This window comes from Varanus komodoensis, unplaced genomic scaffold, assembly GCF_004798865.1.
Source record: "Varanus komodoensis strain SLA01 unplaced genomic scaffold, ASM479886v1 scaffold9, whole genome shotgun sequence".
Lineage (NCBI taxonomy): Eukaryota > Metazoa > Chordata > Lepidosauria > Squamata > Varanidae > Varanus > Varanus komodoensis.
The window spans coordinates 20,138,299-20,156,819 of NW_025336598.1; the positions used below are offsets into that span (position 1 = coordinate 20,138,299).

Sequence of the window (18,521 nt, forward strand, 5' to 3'; positions counted from 1 at the left end):
GGTTAGTGCTGCATTCCTACTCTTTAAAATTTAGCTAAAGGCATAGGAAAGCCACTTAAAAATCCAAATTTTATAAATGATGTGAATAATATTAAAACTATGACTATTTTCCCTATTTTTTTTCTGGGATCAGTGTTTTCATGTACAGTTACACAGACATCTTTTCAAAGAGTAATAGCTTTTGCATTTCCTAGAGTTCTTGCAGTTCTCCACAAGGTGGCAGCCACTTCTATTTGCTTAAAAAAACAAAAACAAAAACCCACAGTGTTTTTCTTAATATCCCTACATTAACGGGGGGGGGGGGGGATTAGAATTTCAATTTGATGCTGCTTTTTAGTTTAACCAGAATTTTCCTCATTTACATGCCTGAATGTGAATGCAAGCAAATTTTGTGAAAAAAGCTTCCATATTCCCTAGTTTACATTCATGCTTTGAAACTGCTTAACTTAGAAAAATGTAGCTTAAAAAGTGTATTTAAATGCTTTAGTTGATGTGTTGAAAGTACATATTTAGATATACACTTTTTAAAAATTAGCAGCTAAACACGTATTTCCCTATTCAAACAACAATAAAGACAGAATCTTGCAACCAGGAACAGAAATTAGGCAAACTGAGCTCCAGGGTACAGGATGTAAATGAGCTCTACCTTCCCTGATTCTCCTGTACATAACATTAACTGGAACTTCCTCACTCTCAACCCCTTTCAGTCCATGTTACCATATTCAAGTGTGCCCTGTGATTAATGGCAAACATTCTCATGGACCTCTCACCTGTGGGATTCAAGCCATGCCTTCTTTCTATAAGACCTGTGAATTTTATCTTTTAGAAATTCTTCTCCTGGGCCTTCCAAAGCTGCTCTTGATGTAGGTACACACTGTCCACCACAATGTGATTTGAGATGGTGTGTGGGGAAATGGGTCATATCCCTCTCTGATCTATTCCCCAAACTTCAGGAGCAAATGGAGTTTTTCTCATTAATGAGATTCCTTGAATATACAGTAATATAAGGTTCTTTCCATTTATTTTTCAGATTATGAAACTTCAAATGTCATAGTGTTGCTAATCTTCAAGAGTTTCTCACCACCAAGAAAAAATAAGGGAAATAAAGAAAAGTTTCCTTTAAAATTAAAGCCAGGTTTACCTAAAATGTGATTAAACTAACAAAATCCTTGGCTAAACAAGTTAATAATTCCACTTTCAATGCTTTTAACTTACATAATATTGCCTGAAGATAATATGCTCTAACATTTAACTGTGGGAATGGCATGCATTCTGTTTTGCTTACTGACCTTCGCTTCTGGATCACTGTTGATGCTACAAGAATCATCTTCATCGCACTGTGGGGCATTTCTGTTGTGCATGGGAAAATATTTCAATTAGGTTTAAAATGGTAAGTATAATGAAACAAATTAATATATCAAGCTCATGTGATTGCCATTAGGAGTTTTTATGTGATGCTGTGTCAGCTTTTACATGAATGTTTGAGCTGCAGGATTTCAGGGACCTCTGGAAATGGAAATGGACCTCTTTTCGACACCATAGAGATGGACAACCTATGGCCATCCATATATTTTTGTCTACAACTCCCATCAGCTTTTACTAGCATAATGAAGGATGACAGGAGTTCTAGACCATAATGCCTGGATTTGCTGATTACTGCCCTAAGGCAACGTGGAAGTATATACATGCCCTTCAGGGCCATGTAAAGCCCAGGTAGGGGTTAGCCCAGAAAACATATTAATAGGCAATACAGCTCTTTCCAGACTTCTCCAGATGATCAAAGAAGTAACCTCATTATTACACTGGCTTGTACATTTGGGAGACAAAAATAGGGCTCATCTAACCCTACTGCTAACCCTGTTTTCACTTCCCAGGAGTACTGACAGATAAGATACTTGACTCTGGACACAGCAGTTCTCTCTTTTGCAGTACACTAGTTCTGGAGAGCATAGTTGCTAAAGAAGCATATACACCCCAGATTTAAGAAGCTAGTCACCTTTAGATTTCTAGATATTTCAAAACAACATTTCTATAGCTTTTTAAAAAAGAAAATTACTATCTTGAGCTGAAATTCAAACTGTGCTTAATTAAAAGTACATTCTACAAAAATCACTGAGACATATTTCCAGGTAAATTAATTTAGGATAGCAGTAAAGACAAACAACAGATAAACAATCATACCTGAGCTTCAGTGAGGCATAACGTAGCGTTGCTCCCTCAAACTCTTTTAAGCTGGGATCTGGATTCACTGTGGCTGCATGGAGGTCCTGGAGATGAGGAAGAGAACATCAGCATGTTAACCAGGATGTGGGGCAGTTCTTCCTCTGAGTTACATTTATTTTCAAATAGAAATAAAATTCTTCCTGCAAAGCAGAAATACAGCATGTTTGGCTAAACAGTGTATTAAAAAGGCATGCATGCATTTTTCAGACTGCTATTTGTTAAGAGCAGGCCCAGTTTATTACAGGTGAATCTGTGTCCTTCTGACCAAAGCAAATTCATTTTGCGTGAACATTCAGAATTAGGTATCACATTTGGGAATTTGACCTCCCTTGCAAGCCAGCTTTGGCTGATCAGATCTTTGGCACAAGTGAATAGGGAAGGGGGCACAATAAATACAGCCACAGCCATGCAACATATTTTTTTCTTAAAAAAAAGATTAAACAAGTATGAAAATGTTCTAAAATTTGACAATATACTTGCCTTCCAAATGTCACTATTAATCTTTCCCCCATTCAGTACAGCAAAATCACTCCATGGCTGTTTCTAGATATATAATTATTCACACAGGAAGAAGCACATTGATTAAAAAACAAACAAACCAAAAAGCAAAGAAAAAGAAGGAAGGAAGGACAGAAGGAAGGAAGGCAGGCAGGCAGGCAGGAGGAAGGGAAGAAAGGAAGGAGAAAAACACACAAAACACTGTTGTTAGAATTATATTTACAGGTTGGGTTAGGGAAAAGATCACCTCAATTTTTAACTTATTAATTTACTGTATAATCACAGAGCCAGTTGCCCTCACATCTCTCAACATGTTAAGTGGCACAACAAGTGCACATTAAAGAGTTCAATGGAATGTTATGCTTTTCCCCATTTTTACTGTCTGGCACTTCTTAACTTCCCTTTACAATGGTACACCCCAGGCAACCACCAGAGATCAAAATCACCCCAGGCATTACAGGGGTTAATCGCCTGGCCAAAGAGCTGCGAAACTGCTGCTGTGCATCTCCATCACAAGTGCCCTAAAGACATTTACATGACTGAAACAAATGTTAGCACACTAACTAGCCTTTATGGTTGAGTCAGCCCTGGGTACAATGGTTTTTTGTGCCAGCACCAGCTGAAATTAGGAGTGTCTTTAATGTAGCAATTCTTAAATTCCACCACCTCCATACACAGCCGACTTGGAAATTGCTGAACTCAGTGGAGCATTTAGCAACTTTTTTGTTGTATGAATCAAATCACATGATTAACTCATAATAATGAATTATGAACACATGAATAACTTTTAATAAATTTTTCTTCAGCACTGGCATCATCATCAAAATCCGTACTGTATCTGGAAATAGCAGGTCCTAGGCCTGGCCACTTGTACCTTCCCCTGAATAATAATGGATGGGTAATATTTTATGGAAAAATAAGCTAACTGCACCAGTTATACCATATGAAAAAAAATCTCAGCCCACAGGCCAAAGCATTGCTGATATTGATTTTGTCGTGCTCAAAATGGTTTCTAGTTCCATCATCAGTGGAACTGTGGAATGGAGCCCACAGACCAACAGTGGTTTGCAGATTACAAGACAAGTAATTGGGGAAAGGGAAACTTTATACACATTGGGAACAGGCAGTCAATGGGTTTGCCCTTGCATTAAGATGTTTATATGAAGGGAGAACAATTATAGAGCTTGGTCATAGTGCTTTGGCCTGGTCAAGTGAAAAATCTATATCCAACCCCTGGGGCTTTATCAGATCATAACTGCCTTATATTTGCAAACTGTTGGTATGAATAACAATTTTGAGAAATTCAACATAAAAGGGGGGTAGGGTTGAAAGAACAATGAGTAAGAAATACAGACTGACTTCTTGTTGAAACTAAAATTACCACTAGAGAAACTACTAACATGCATTCATAAGAGACGTCCTGCAGGATTGAAGTAAACACCTTTCTAGTTCATCATTTTGTTTCCCACAGGGACCAATCACATGCCTATGGAAACCTCAGCATTTATTTTCCTTTTACTATATCTTCAGAGTAAGTCCATTCATAATACAAAATTCAGTATTCATGTTTGAAATCTTTCTTCATGGAAAATATATTAAGATTGAATTGCTTTCCATCTAAGCCTTGATCCTGCTGTTTAAAGCAAGACTTTCTGTGCAAAGGTATATGGAAAAAGCTGGGGTGAGACACAGGATATCAAATAATAAAGAACATGATAAATTGCTGTTATAAAATGTACCTGAAAGGTACATACTGCAAAGGATAAAGTTTTTGTCTCAAACAAAGTACCAAACATAAGAATAATGGATATTCCTAACAAGAATTAAATAAAATATGAAGGAAATATTTATAAGTGTACAAGTCAGCTGGAGCTAACCAGAAATGTTTCCTGCAAAATGCAAAACCCGAACCAGGGTGGTGACAAAAATATAATACAATATGTGGCAATTTTCTGCCCTTTCAATACTACTCTAAAAGCTGCCACATGAAGCAGGCCGCCTCATTCTTCCTAACAATAAAGCCATCCTTGTTTTTCATTTAATATAATATACCCATGCCAAAACTGAACAAGACTTTTCCATTGAGGATTAAGAACAACCAACAGTTTTTTTCCACTCAAACCATTTATTCAAGAACATATTACTCTCTTTCTCTCCCTCTAATGTGATTACTAGATTTTGCTCAGTGCTGAAAGTAACAAAGAAATAGTCTGGTGAGCCTGGGCCACCTTCGGGATGCACATATTCGATTTCAACATAAATATGCAGAAAGGAAGTAAACTGTATTCTGAATAGTACTTCTTCATATTTTTGGTTTTCCCAACTTGGATTTTCTCTACCTGAAGGACAGGTAGAGGAAAGACAGGTAGAGGAAATTTACTTCAATTAACTCCCAGTTCCAGGTATGGCTTTCCCCCCAATAAGGGTCAACTCTCTCAGGAATAATCTGACCAGTGCCACATGCTTGCAGTGGACAGGGCTTGACCCAGGGTTAAAAGTGGACAGAACCAATACGTTTTTGCCAGCCCATCCCCTTCCAGCCTCTTCTCTGTCAATCTGTCTTTCTGCCACCCCTTTCTCTTTCTGCTCTGTTCTCCTTCTCCCTCCCTTTCCATCCCCACCCAGCAGCCAGCCAGAAGTCTGTGCTGGTTGTTTGGAGGGGTTTTTTGAAATTAGGTTCAATTTCTATAGGAAATTAGGCTGAGGGTTACAAGTTGGTACCCTGGCCAGGCTAAGCAGAAACAAATGAAACCCCAATATTTCTCTCTAAACTCCAAATATTTGCTATTGCCAGCTGATACTTAAATTAGCCTAGGATGCCGTATTTCCTAATTAGGTCTCCTCTTTTCAAGGACTTTCCTGTAGACCCTCTGGCTTTACTCCTTTCTTTTGATGTGTACCCTAGTTTAAGTCAAAAGTGTTATCAGTGGGCTCATCTGGCTTTTTTTAGACTTTATGTGCAGTTTCATAAGCATTGAACAGTGTGTGGTGATTGCAAACTGTTGTCATAATTCAATCCAACACTGACTTGATTCATATGCCATGGGAAACTATTGTGTGTTGTTAACCACAATAGTTCATTAGTTTGTGTGAACCCAGACTGATTCGTACCACTGGTTCGTTTTGAGGGCAAAACCTCATTCCACGGTTTGCTGTGTTCATGACGGATTGCCATATCACTCAGACCCAGCAGACCAACCCTACCATGAGTGCTGGTTATCAGCTAGTGACTCCCTCTAAGTAATGGTACTTAAAGACAGTTGGCATTGGCTTCCTGCCCTTCCCACCATGCCTGTGAACCAACTATGCCTTACTTCAGCTTTTTAGCACTTTAACGCCCCCTTGTTTTTCTAGAGATCACTGTGACCCCAATGACCTATCAAAACCACCCTTTCAAGGGGACTTACAACTATCTGTCAAAATCTGTTTTCTCTAGTAAAGGGTGTGGGAAGCACTTTTTGCACTCACTTGAGCATCATTAAGAAAAAGTGTAAAATGTGGAATAAAGTGAAAACACAATGACTACCCATTACTCTAGATCAGGATTCTGCATGTGTGTTTTATCTATAAATCAATATATTTTGATGCCCTCAAGACAGGAATAGCTTCTGGAGTTTCTGCTTGTTTCTATGTAAAACTCAGCACATATTAATATTTCGCCACATGTCCTTGCATCTAACAACAATCCAACATGGTGGATAAAAGTGGCTAAGGGCATGTCTGAACCAACCCTCATTTTGCATGAAGTTAGCTGAAAGGTGCAGTATTATGCAAAGCATCATTTTTGTAAAAAAAAAAAAAATCCTCAACTTTTTTTAAAAACTATTTTAACCTCTCTATATGCTCAAGACAGATCTACAGACATTACCTCAGTTTCTGGAGTGGGAGACGGTGTAATTGAACTAAGTGATCCTTTTCGTGAGCCCTGAAGATCTGTTGGTATGGACACAGGACGCTCCCACTGGGTTGTTCCTGTTGGTATGTGCCAGTAATAGATGCCAGCTATGTCACTGATCTTCTTCCAGCCTGGTGGCAAGTCAGGATCTGTCTGAAATGACTGATCACTCCATATATCTACTGGGAATAAAAATCCAACACAAGGCATTATGTTATTAAAGTTATTAAAACGTAAAATAAGTTTTTAAAAAGTCCAGATTCAAACGATGCAGAATGCTATATTATCAAAAGAAGATTAAAGAAGAAACAACCTATAGGATGGTACAGGTTGTGAAAACAAGGTTGTCAAGATGGTAGTCATGACCACCAAGTTGAAAGGCAGAGCTAAGAAGCATATGCTACCCCTGGCTACCTGTTATTACTTTCAGTGTCAGGAACAATATGCTTCTCAATATCATTTGTTGGGAACACTGTTGAAAGACTACTACTGACATACATGTCCTGTTCACAGGCTTCCCAGAAGTAATCCAGCATGGCCCTGCATACATTTTTACTATGTATATTATTATGTATTGTGACCACACACACAAAGCAGATTCATTTCAAGCCAGACTGTATATTAATTCTCCTTGGACATAGTGAGAGTCTAACATAAGGGTTCTCAAACTTTTCCACCAGGGGGCCAGTTGAAAGGTGCCGATGCTGGGTGCAGGCCGGAAAGGATGTGCCAGTGGTGTGCGCGGGCTGGCGAGGGGTGGGGGCAGCGTATGCAGGTGCGTACTGAGGTGGGGCGGAGCACGCGATGAGGGGAGGCGAGGTGAGACGGGCACACACTGCAAAGCGAGCACACGAGGCAGCGGCTCACTTGCTTGGAGATGGTTTCTCCGAGTGAGCAAACTGCTGCCTCCCCGCACGCAGGACGAGGTGGGGGCAGCGGCAGGTCCAAATGGGCATGGCGGGCTGGATCTGACCCCCGGGCCATAGTTTGAGGACCCATGGTCTAACAGCCTAGACATCTGGCCAGGGGACATGTAGATCTCCAGATGTTTCAAAACTACTACTCCTATACTCCCTGATATGTTGTATTGCAAAGTCCAACAGCATCTGGGGGAAAACAGGTTCCCGACTCTTGTTTTAGGTAACCTGGCAATCTTATTTCAAATTCTTGTGCCTGCTTAGTCTGAACTCCCCACTTAAAACATATGGAGGCCTAGGAAAACATTTTACAAAGGCAACTGCTTCCACTGAGAGATATAATCACAGATTTAACTGTTGCACTGAAATTGCCATGAGTTTACTGGTATTGTGGCTGAATTGTGCCCAGTGATGTAAAGTATAATAGTTCAGGATGATTGTATTTAAAACGGCACGCCAACAACTTTTCACATAGGCTTTAAAAAATTATAAATCCTGAGCAACAGTGAATTAAGATGCATAAAGAACAAGTTCAATTTAGAATGGGATATCCAAACATGGAAAAATAAAGTTTTCCATGTAGTTGCTGGCCACCTGTTGGGAATAAAAGAGACAGTTGTTCTTGGTGCATGTTTCAGGGCCAGGGTGGCACTGACTCTTCCAATGAAGGTGGTGTGGCCTGGAAAACAAGGTTTGCAGGCATGGAGATGGCAAGAAAGGAAGAATTTATCTCAAGGCTGCCATCTCCAGGGTTCAGGTAGGCTCTGGGAACAAACATGGGTCTAGAAGTGCTGTAAGGGGTGATGGAAGATGAGTAAAAGGAACTTGGTCCAATCCTTGACCACATGATGCAGAGTTGGGAGAGAAGGGCATGCCCATTTCTAGAGCGGCACTCCCAGAGGGATGGGATCCAGGGTTACTCAAAAGGAGGGTTCTCAAATTAGTTTCTTGTTCAGTGAACCCCTCTGTGCATGCTCAGAGGATCCTTCTTGTATGGTTATACTTTGCTAGATATACATTGGAAATACAGAGCTTTTGCTGCTTGAAGGTGGGAACCCAGCTCTCAACAGCATCTTATTTTGAAAAATGTACTATATACCTCAACTCATCAAATGGCACCTTTGATTTTAACCACTAGTGTTACGCATTCAGATTAAACACTACATCTTTCCCTCATGTGCTCCTACTTCCTGGTTTGAACAAACCATGAGATGTTGCAAAATCTAAATTCAGAGAACTATAGTTTGTGCAAACCAAAGTGTTTGCTTCCAACGTGTTTGCTTTGCTTTGAACCTAATTAAAGCTCCAAGTGTCACATGACCAAATTGCAGCATACAAAGAAAGGAAAGAGGGAACCATGGGAGCTCAAAGCCCACCAAAAATAGTTTGGTCACTGAACAAGCCTGACTTCATAAGCCAACAACAAACTAGGGCTTCTGTTTGTGCTTTGCAGCTAGTTAACACATAATTTTATATGCAACTTTGAAAAAAGTTTTCTAAATCCTCAAGCAACAATGAAAATTCACTAAAACTAGGAACTCTAAGGATTCTTCACACACTGTTTTAGAAAGAGAAACAAGAAACTGTTTTTGGGAATAGGCCAATTTCTAATTAATGATTGTTTGATAGGAAGTATAGACAGGGCAACATTTTCCCCTATAATATAGTACAGCAGATAAAGTACCTTTGTGGGAAAAGGCTAATTGTTGCAGCTTAAGTTCAAATATTGATAACTACAGAAAGACAAAATGTAGAATACTGCTTACAAGGAGTGAATTCTTCCTAACCAATCAAAGATGAAAAGGAAAATTAAATATAATTATTCATGAATACAGTACAGTATGTTGTAAAAGTCACAGAACCAAATATGAATGTCTTCGAAGTTTAGATGACTCCAGCAGTGTTTTGACAGGGACACAAAAAGCAAAACAGATTTCTGCAGATCTTCAATAAGACCAATAAAAAAGACTGCATGGAAAGCAAGCACTGAGCGCTCTGCAGCAAGGTTACAATAAACCTCCACCATCAAGACAAGGAAATAGTTTAAGTGAGTGAGCCTCATTAAACTAAATACATACCAGTATCCAAAATATGGCATTTTAACTTTTAAGTCTACAGTATCTCATTCTGTTGTAGCTGCTTTGAAACTAACTACAAAAATACTTTAGAAGTATACATTGAAAAAATAATTACCGGAACCATACTGAAAAGGTTTTTTTTTTGTTTTGTTTTTTGTGCACCTAGGTAGGCCTAGAAGTCTAGAGCCCATGTCAGAAGGAGCCAAACATTCTCTACCAAATGTACAGAAATATAAATGCCTTTCTGAATTGCAATCAACACTCCATGGAGCAATTCTCCAAATATAAGTCACTCCCAAATCATACGGTGAATTAAGACACTTATAAAGTCTAAAGTTTTATATTATCTGGGGTTTCCTTAAGAATTTTGCTGTTTAATGAGAAAGCCTTTTGTTTCACTGTTTGAGAGGCAATGCAGAGCATTCCAGAATTTCTATGTTCTCCAATTTTCTCCACAATAGCAGCTTGCAAGTAAACAACAAGCAGGTATATAGGAGAAACCCTAGCAAAGTGGCAAACAATGAAGAATTGCTGCTTCACGGTGACTGTCAACAATGGATTCATAAACCAGATTGAGTCTCAAGGCTGCTTCCTCCCTTCACCAGAATGGTTATCTTGTGAAAACAGGGACAAACATATGGTAATATTTACATGTATTTTAGCATAATTCTATGTATGTTCTAAAATAACAGCACATACATTATAGTCCAAAATTACTGTGGAATAGGTTAGCTATCCAATTTATGAATAAGCATTCACCTGCCACTATCTTGCATAGGTCCAAAAAGTTACTAATCCGTAGCATTTTAAGAGGCTCCATGCTTGCATGAAAGAACCCATTTGCACTGCTCTAGCACCTTAAGGGGTTCTGTTCCTAATTCATTATCTGGTTGTCTGGAAATAACACTTATAGATGACTGGCAGCATTGTTCTTTGCAGCTCTGGTTTACGAATTCTTGAGAGGGGTTTGGACTGAATGAGATTTGGGGGCAAAGACCCTATTAGCCTTCAATATGTGTTATTATGGTTTCTTGTGTTCTTGAACATGTCTCTATGAACTGAATGGCATGATAAGAATTTAATAGTTGTTCGGAGCTCTGAATCACACAGAATCCTAGAAGAGGATTGGACAGTTGGAAGAGGCCTGTAAGGTCATTGAAGCAACACCTTGCATAAGAGAGGTCATCTGGAAAAAGGGAAAAGGCAATACAAATTTAGGAACACAGGAAGATCATGCCCTACCATTCAAGGCCCTTGGTAGTCAACAACAGAGCTCATCCCTGAAGTCTGTTTGAAATACAGCCCAGCGGCATCGGAAGTTAGAAATACTGTTGCACAGAAAAAAGATGGTGGTTCTGATTGTGGTACATGGCAAATCAATAGTGCTGGGATACCACCGCATGCCTTGTTTGAAGTCGTAAACAATCCCACAGATATAACTCAGAAGGTTGAGCTTAAAGGATATTCTATAGCTGGAGACCGCAATGTTTTTTTGCATCCATGGGCACATTTGGAATGTTGAAAGATGGGGATTGTGTCACAAAATGCTTGCCATGGGGAGGCACTTGCTCATTCATAATATGGCTATCCTGGTGGGCATGGCCCAGAAGTCAGACTGGTGAAACTAAAGGAATAGGAGCCTTCCCAAGATCCTAAATACAAGACAGATGTGGGGTCTAAGCTCCAAAAGAAATACAAATTGCATACAAATACAAAATACTAATACCAATTATACACAAGGACAGTATTTTGCTTGTAGCACGCCAGATGGTCAGTTAATTCTTTCAATTATTTTAAAATATTTTAAGAAATAAACATGGGTATAGAAAATTATATATTAATTTCATTTATTAATAAAATTATCTATTTGAAACAGAATCAGTTAACATATGCCTATCTGCTGTGGCCCTTCATCACCACAGTGCCACTAAAATTTGTGTGTGTGTGTTTTTCAATTAACCACTGAAAATGTGTGCCAAGCTAGTGTAGAGCACGACCGTGCCAAATTTAGCTTGCCTTCCACAACAGCTGAACATTTTAGTCATCAGTGCCCTGTGGAATTCTGTGAAGTACCAGCAACAGCAGTAGTGTTGCCCATGAGAGACAGAATTGGGGTGTGAAAACGGCCCCAAATCTCCCAAGGTTACCCATCTTTGGTTCAAATGTAACAAAATATATTAAACAATGACCTCCATAGTTACCCCTACAGTTATGCCGAAAGGAAAAAGATGTACTAAACATGATATTTGAACATGTAACTATACAACATGCACTTAGAGGTTTGGGAACTAGCTTGAAAAGACACAAGGTATACTAAAACTTGAATAAAATAATGTATTGATGGTTTATATCTCACTGTCAGCCTCTACCTCTGAACTGATTTGCTGCAGCAATAAACTCCATTCCATACGATATGCTCCAATTCAGATGCTGAATTTAGCAAGATGATGAAAGCAAATTGGAAGATTCAATTTGTATTTGAAGTTGTGATGGTTTAACTATAGGATATTGAAACGATATTATGACTTCCTGAAACTAGAAGGAAAGCAATGGTTATAACAACTTGATGGGACTGTAAATGATACATCAGATTTGGTAGTCATTGGTGGTTGTAAAAAATAAATATATACCGCAAACCATTTTTAGAGCTTTCATTTTACTGCTTTTTCTTCAGAGTAAAAGGATAGCAAATCAAAAAGTGCTGTAGGATGAATCATAGGTTGGCTTCAATTCAATTAGACAAAAATAAAAAGTGCAGTCTCTTATGGCAAGACTGACCTGGAGGTGCAGTAAAATGGAGCCAATTTTCTCTTCCATTATTTTGCAGCTTCATGAAGATATTTTTTCTTGTATGGCAGGAATCTGAAGACTGTTTTACAGGGTCAATGGTCAAAAAGTAGAAGTGCAATAATATGGGTTTGGAATCTCCAATCATCAAGTAAATTAGTATGACTTGACCATGACTGCTCCTTATAAAAAATTCATCAGTATCATATTGTCCATTCTTCCATGGGTCAAGGATGCTACGAGATGAAATACATGGTCAGGAGAATCAAATATTTTGGACAAGCCCTTCTTGGATGGTCAGATGTAGATTGTGCATGTCTGTGTACATGTTTGTGTGTATCAACCTGGTAACTTCTAGATATTTGGGACTACAACCTCCAGCATTCTGACCATTGCCCATACTTGCTAGTGGATACCAGGACTGTAAATCCTGACCCATGTTATCCAAGTTAATATTTATTCTGTCATTCAAATTAATTCTGATTCAGAAAATCAGAATCATCACACTGAACACTGAATGTTCCACAAATACAGACAAAAATTGCAAAAATACCTCTCCAATATTTTCCTTTCATGTCATAATAGTCAAATATAACTCATTTTAGGAAAAACTAATGTTTTAATAACCTCTTCCTTTCCAAGATTCCTTAACCTGTATATTGTGTGTACATATCTAATAAAGCAGAAATACAAGAAAAATACAAAAATGGAGATTAAGAGCAAAGAATTATAATTCTATATTCCAAGTAGTCTAAAATTAGAATACTTACAATAAAATGTTAGATTAAAGAGGTTTTCTCATGATTCTCAACAAATCATGATTCTCTGTATTTTTGAAACATATTATTTATAATATATTTTAACATCTATTATATATTATACTTATGAAAGGCTCATTCCTGAACAAGACTGAAGCATTATTTCCTAAATTATTTAAGTGATTCTTCAATCTTTTATAAATTTCTGTGAATCATATAATCACATAGTAGTTCAAGAGATTCACAGCAGGAAAATATAAGCAGGCAAGCAAATTTAAGTTCAAATTAGAAAAACCTTGATGTTTCTCTACAACATCCTTTCTCCAGTTAGTACCTTATAGATGTTTTGGACCAACCCCCATTGATTCTAATCAGCATGACCAATGCTCATACTAGGAGTTGTAACCCAAAACAACTGAAGGGCACCAGGTTGGAGATAATAACATTAGGGAATTTAATTAAAGAAGCATAATAGATGTAGATTCTAAATCCAATTTTGCAAACAACCATGCACCGCATGCACGTGATGGATATAGTTAATGTTGAACAGTTTTTAAAATAAAAGATTCTTCCTTCCATGCATACATTGTGCCATAATAATGAGCAATACAACCTACCCTCATAATTTACAATAACGATGGTCAGCAGGTGGTTCTTCTTAAAACTCATACAATGAACATGGGAACTATCCTAGAATTAAAATGTGGCAAAAAGCAAAATTCGGTAGGACAAATAACTGCATTACAGACCAGACCAACCAGCCTAATTTTGGTAACATTACTCAACAACAAAATGTGATAAGCAGCCAAAAAAGCTGGCCTTTTAGAATAGTCCTTCACAGCATGCAACTGGTTGTCAAGACAACGGGATCCTCTTCCTTGCAAAACCTTCATGAAGTGAAAGAGGAATCAATTCACTAGCATCCAGTAATCAGAGTCTTTGCAATGAAGTCTGGAGAAGCTGACAAATCCAATTGACAAGATATTAAAGCTTTTTGTATTTAATGAGGGAAGTCTCTTAAACAATGTATTGCTCTGCCTTTGTGTTTCATTTTAGCATGCTGTCTTTCATACATATCATCTGAGTTATCTCACAACAGGCCAGTAGGGTAGAGCAGTATTATTATTTGCACAATACATATAATGGAGTTGTAGAAAGAGTGGCTTGGCCTTCAGGTGCTGCTGTTAGCTCCCTCCTTTGATTAACTTCTCTTTCTAACCTAGAAGCATTTAACATTCTTGTGTCATTGCTCCACCTCCAACCCATTTGCATGCCATACTAACCCATCCTGGACAAAACCAACAGTGGATCAGTTGTTCCTTGTGCCAGACAGGAACTCCATGAGTTGTCTCCCTCTCCTCAGTCCACCTCATATCCCAGTGGACTTACTCGCTAAAACAGCTTTGCCTCCTCTCTCTTGTGATCACAAGGTCTTTTTTGCTTGCGTCAGCTTTTCTTTTTCAGAGCTCACCCTTTGTGACCCAAGTTGTTAGTCAGTCCCTCCAAAGCGGCACATTGGCAGGGCTGTCATTTGTTCACCAGCAGCCCTTTTAAAATTATTCTTTAAGTGCAACGTATTCATACAATTTAAGGATTTAAAAATGCATTTCAACTTGTGCAAGTGTGAATGTTTACTCTTGTGGGGTTGTTCACCCAGGCACTGTTCTGGCAGTTACCTGCTGTCAAAGTACAGCAAATACCCACGTCACATATTGATCCAGAAAAGCTGCAAATAGGTTTACTTTTCACTTTCTTTTTCCTGGACAGCTAGCAAAATGAAAGCTGTCAAAAGAAAGAAAAGGAGTGAATGAATGGGGATGGTCACTAACTCTTCCTCTTCACAATTAAATCTTTGTGTGAAACTCACTATTGTCAGTGTCCTCCATCTTTTCTACCCATTTAGGAAGATGGAGGAATGCTAGCCACCCCTTTTGTAGGAGCTGTCAATTTTAAAGTTTTTTAAATTTTGTCTCTTAAAACAGTGTTTCTAACAGACCTATCTGGGGTTGGTTTTTTGTTTTGACAGAGAACATGTTTTATATGTTCTTATAAAAAATATAGGGAAGCCTGAATTCTGACAGCTGTCAAAGTTTTGCACTGCAAAAAAGGGGCTTTTTTTCACTTTATTTATTTTATTTTTTGATTTATATATCCTGCCTTTTTCTTACAAAGGGCTCAAGGGCTCATTCTACTCCTCCATCTTATCCCCACAACAACCCTGTGAGGTAGGTTGGGCTGAGACTCTGTGACTGGCCCAATGTTACCCAGTTGGCTCCATGGTCGAGCAGGGACTAGAACACAGATCGTCTGAGTCCCAGTCCCATGCTCTTAACCACTAAGCCACACTGGCTCTCCTCTTTATTGGACACCTAGAGTCTCAGGAATGGGTGGAAAAGATGCCAGACGCTGAGAAAAGTCAGGTCCAACAATAAAAGGAAAAAAGGCAATCTTATCATGAAGAGGGTGATCTACTGGATACCCTCTTTTACAAGCAAAGATCATTCCCAGCTTAGCCTTAACTGTGCTTTGTACAACCAGGTTATATGGGTTCAGGTGTATGATCGTATTCTTGCTCTATGTGGCTCTTTCCAACCTTATACATTATGCCATGTTCTTAAAAGAGAGGTTTTTTTAATAGACTTGCAGAATCCTATCAGCAGAGAACATTTACACCAAAAAAGTGGTTGTATTAGTATATGTCACTAAATAAATCATCAATGTATATAGGCCATTTTGCTTTAGGAGTATTGGTCAATCGAATCTGGAAGTTGGGGTTTCTTGTCATTTGTAGATCTGGGACCACCGGATAAGCCTTGAGGCTCATCTATTCAGGTACTGTGTTCATGAACAGAAAGTGATAAAAGGTGATTTGTGAATTAGGAAAAAGCAAAGGGTCTTAATAACCCATGGCCTTATCACAGGCATGGATAATCTCCAGCCTGCCATTTTAGACCAAAATCTTTTATCTGCAATATCTGCAGAGATCTGACAATCTGTAGATCACGTATGATTTTTCCTGTTTTCCCCTGCATAGCATGTCATTTAGTCTTGAAAAGAAGTTCCAGGTGGTGCCAAAAGAAGAACAGAATAAAAAGCTTCATTGAAGAGCACAAGGTGTGATTTTCAGAGGAGGGGTTACTGATACCAAAGAAAGAGCTAGGCCTTCAAAAACAATCCCGTCTGCTGTGGGCAGTTTTTAACAGTCCATATCTGTGCCAATGGAGGGACTTTTAAAGTGTGTGCGAGGTTGTTGAAAGAAAAAGCAAATGATTACATTATATACTTATTACTTGTGAGCTAGTACTGTGGAGTTATATTTGCTGTTTCTTGGAAGGAAAATAAATCAATATTAGTTGAGGGAACTCATACTCTTGAGTTTACAGATAGCTTGTTTATCAAAATAGATCTAAAATGGGAATCCCTCTATTATTCACTGTTTGAGGTAATTACCTGACAAAACCGCTCAAAAATCAACTTCAGCAAGCTGAGTTCTTAGTGGCGAGATACACAGAGTATTTGACTTGTATGGCTGGGGAAAACCCAGGACTAGTGCAGTAAACGCCGGCAGAAGAGGCACCGCGCACACGACACCTGCACGCGCGGCAGCAGCAGCGGCAGCAAACGCCGCACCCCGGACTCCACCACCTGCCCTGACTGCCGCCACACCCGGCGCGTGTGAGAGGCGTGGCCAGGCGCAGCGAACGTCGGAGGGAGGAAGCCCCGCACCCTGAAAAGCGCGGCCGGGTCGCCGCCGTTTGGGCGCCGAGTGGGGGGGGCTGGGCTGGCCAGGGGGCTTTGTTTGCCTGCGTGATTTTTAGCCTTCCTGCTACGCTGCGTGTCAGTGTAAGTTTTTAATTGTTTTTATAATTTTAGTTGTTTTATGGAGTCGTCCCTGGCCATGTTGCCGCTTGCGCTTCCTGGGGAGCGCACGGGCGCTGCCATTGGGGTAGTCTTGGGCAATAGACGTTATAGCGGTGGGAGCTTAACGTGTCCGCATAGAAGAAGGAGGGACAGATGGTTGACACCTGTCCCTACTTCTGGTTTTGCTCCCAGCCAGAGGGTGCCAGGGAGTTTTGTCAGCCGCCCCTCGGGCCTGACGGTGCTGTTGCTTAACGCCAGGTCGGTCAATAACAAATCTTCCCTCATCCATGACTTGATTGTGGATGAGGGGGCCGACCTGGCTTGCATAATGGAGACCTGGGCGGGAGAAGGGGGGGATGTTGCCCTCTCCCAACTATGCCCGCCCGGGTATCTGGTTCAGCACTGTTCGCGCCCAGAGGGGAGGGGAGGGGGGTCACTTTGGTTTACCGAGCCTCCATCTCCCTCACAGGACTTCCGGTCCCCTCGAGGCCGGGGCTGGAGTGCCTCTACTTGGTGTTGGGCAACCGAGACAGATTGGGGATTCTGTTGGTGTACCGTGCACCCTTCTGCCCAACAGTCTCCCTGCCTGAGCTGACGGAGATCGTCTCGGACCTGGTGTTGAGGACCCCCAGGATGTTGGTCCTGGGGGACTTCAATCTCCATGCCAAGACTGATCTGACCGGGGCGGCTCAGGACTTCATGGTCTCCATGGCGGCCATGGGGCTGTCTCAACATGTCACAGGCCCGACCCATGAACATGGACAAACCCTGGACCTGGTTTTCTCGACGGGACAGGAAGAGGGTGGTCTGAGGGTGAGGAATTTATGTTTGACTCCCCTGTCATGGTCAGATCACTTCCTGGTGAGGTTTGTGCTCAAGAGCGACTTCTCCCTCTGTAAGGGTGCAGACCCGATTGTGTGGGTCCGCCCCCGGAGCCGGATGGATCCGGAAGGATTCCTGAAGGCCCTGGGGGAGTTTCCGGCTGACAAGACGGGTGCTCCTGTCGAGGCTCTGGTCGAACTGTGGAATGGGGAGATGACCAGGGCTGTAGACACGATCGCTCCTAAGCGCCCTCTCCCACCGGGCAGAGCCCGCTCTTCCCCTTGGTATACCTCTGAATTGAGGGCGATGAAGCAGGTTGGGAGACGGCTAGAGCATAGGTGGAGGAAATCACGTGATGAATCTGACCGAACACACTTGAGAGCCCACTATCGGGCCTATGCTGTGGCGGTGAGGGCAGCGAAAAAGAGATTCTTTTCCGCTTCCATTGCCTCCTCACAATGCCGTCCGGTGGAGCTTTTTCGAGTGGTGCATGGCCTGGTTTGTCCAGGTCCGAAAGAAGACCTGATTCCACCCTCAAAGGCCCGCTGTGACGACTTTGCCAGGCATTTCAGGGAGAAAATCGCTCAGATTCGTCACGAGCTGGATTCCACTATTGATACAGAGGCTTTAAGGGAGGCGCCAATGCCGCCGTCTGGTCCAGAATTATTGGATGAATTTCAGT

At 40.5% G+C, this 18,521-nt stretch overlaps 1 protein-coding gene across 12 annotated transcripts in view; it reads right to left on the minus strand.

Annotated features, from left to right (window-relative positions):
* Positions 1-18,521, minus strand: part of APBB2 (amyloid beta precursor protein binding family B member 2) — a 174,951-nt gene that overhangs the window by 58,788 nt on the left and 97,642 nt on the right. For 6 of the 12 annotated variants that reach the window (XM_044417639.1, XM_044417637.1, XM_044417640.1 and 3 more), the window contains exons 4-7: positions 6,590-6,798; positions 2,704-2,766; positions 2,182-2,267; positions 1,290-1,350 (exon numbers count right to left, since the gene is read on the minus strand). In XM_044417639.1, coding sequence (XP_044273574.1) covers positions 1,290-1,350; positions 2,182-2,267; positions 2,704-2,766; positions 6,590-6,798 — 419 coding nt within the window. The remainder of the gene's footprint in view (positions 1-1,289; positions 1,351-2,181; positions 2,268-2,703; positions 2,767-6,589; positions 6,799-18,521) is intronic. The other 6 variants (XM_044417641.1, XM_044417646.1, XM_044417643.1 and 3 more) reach the window with 3 other exon arrangements.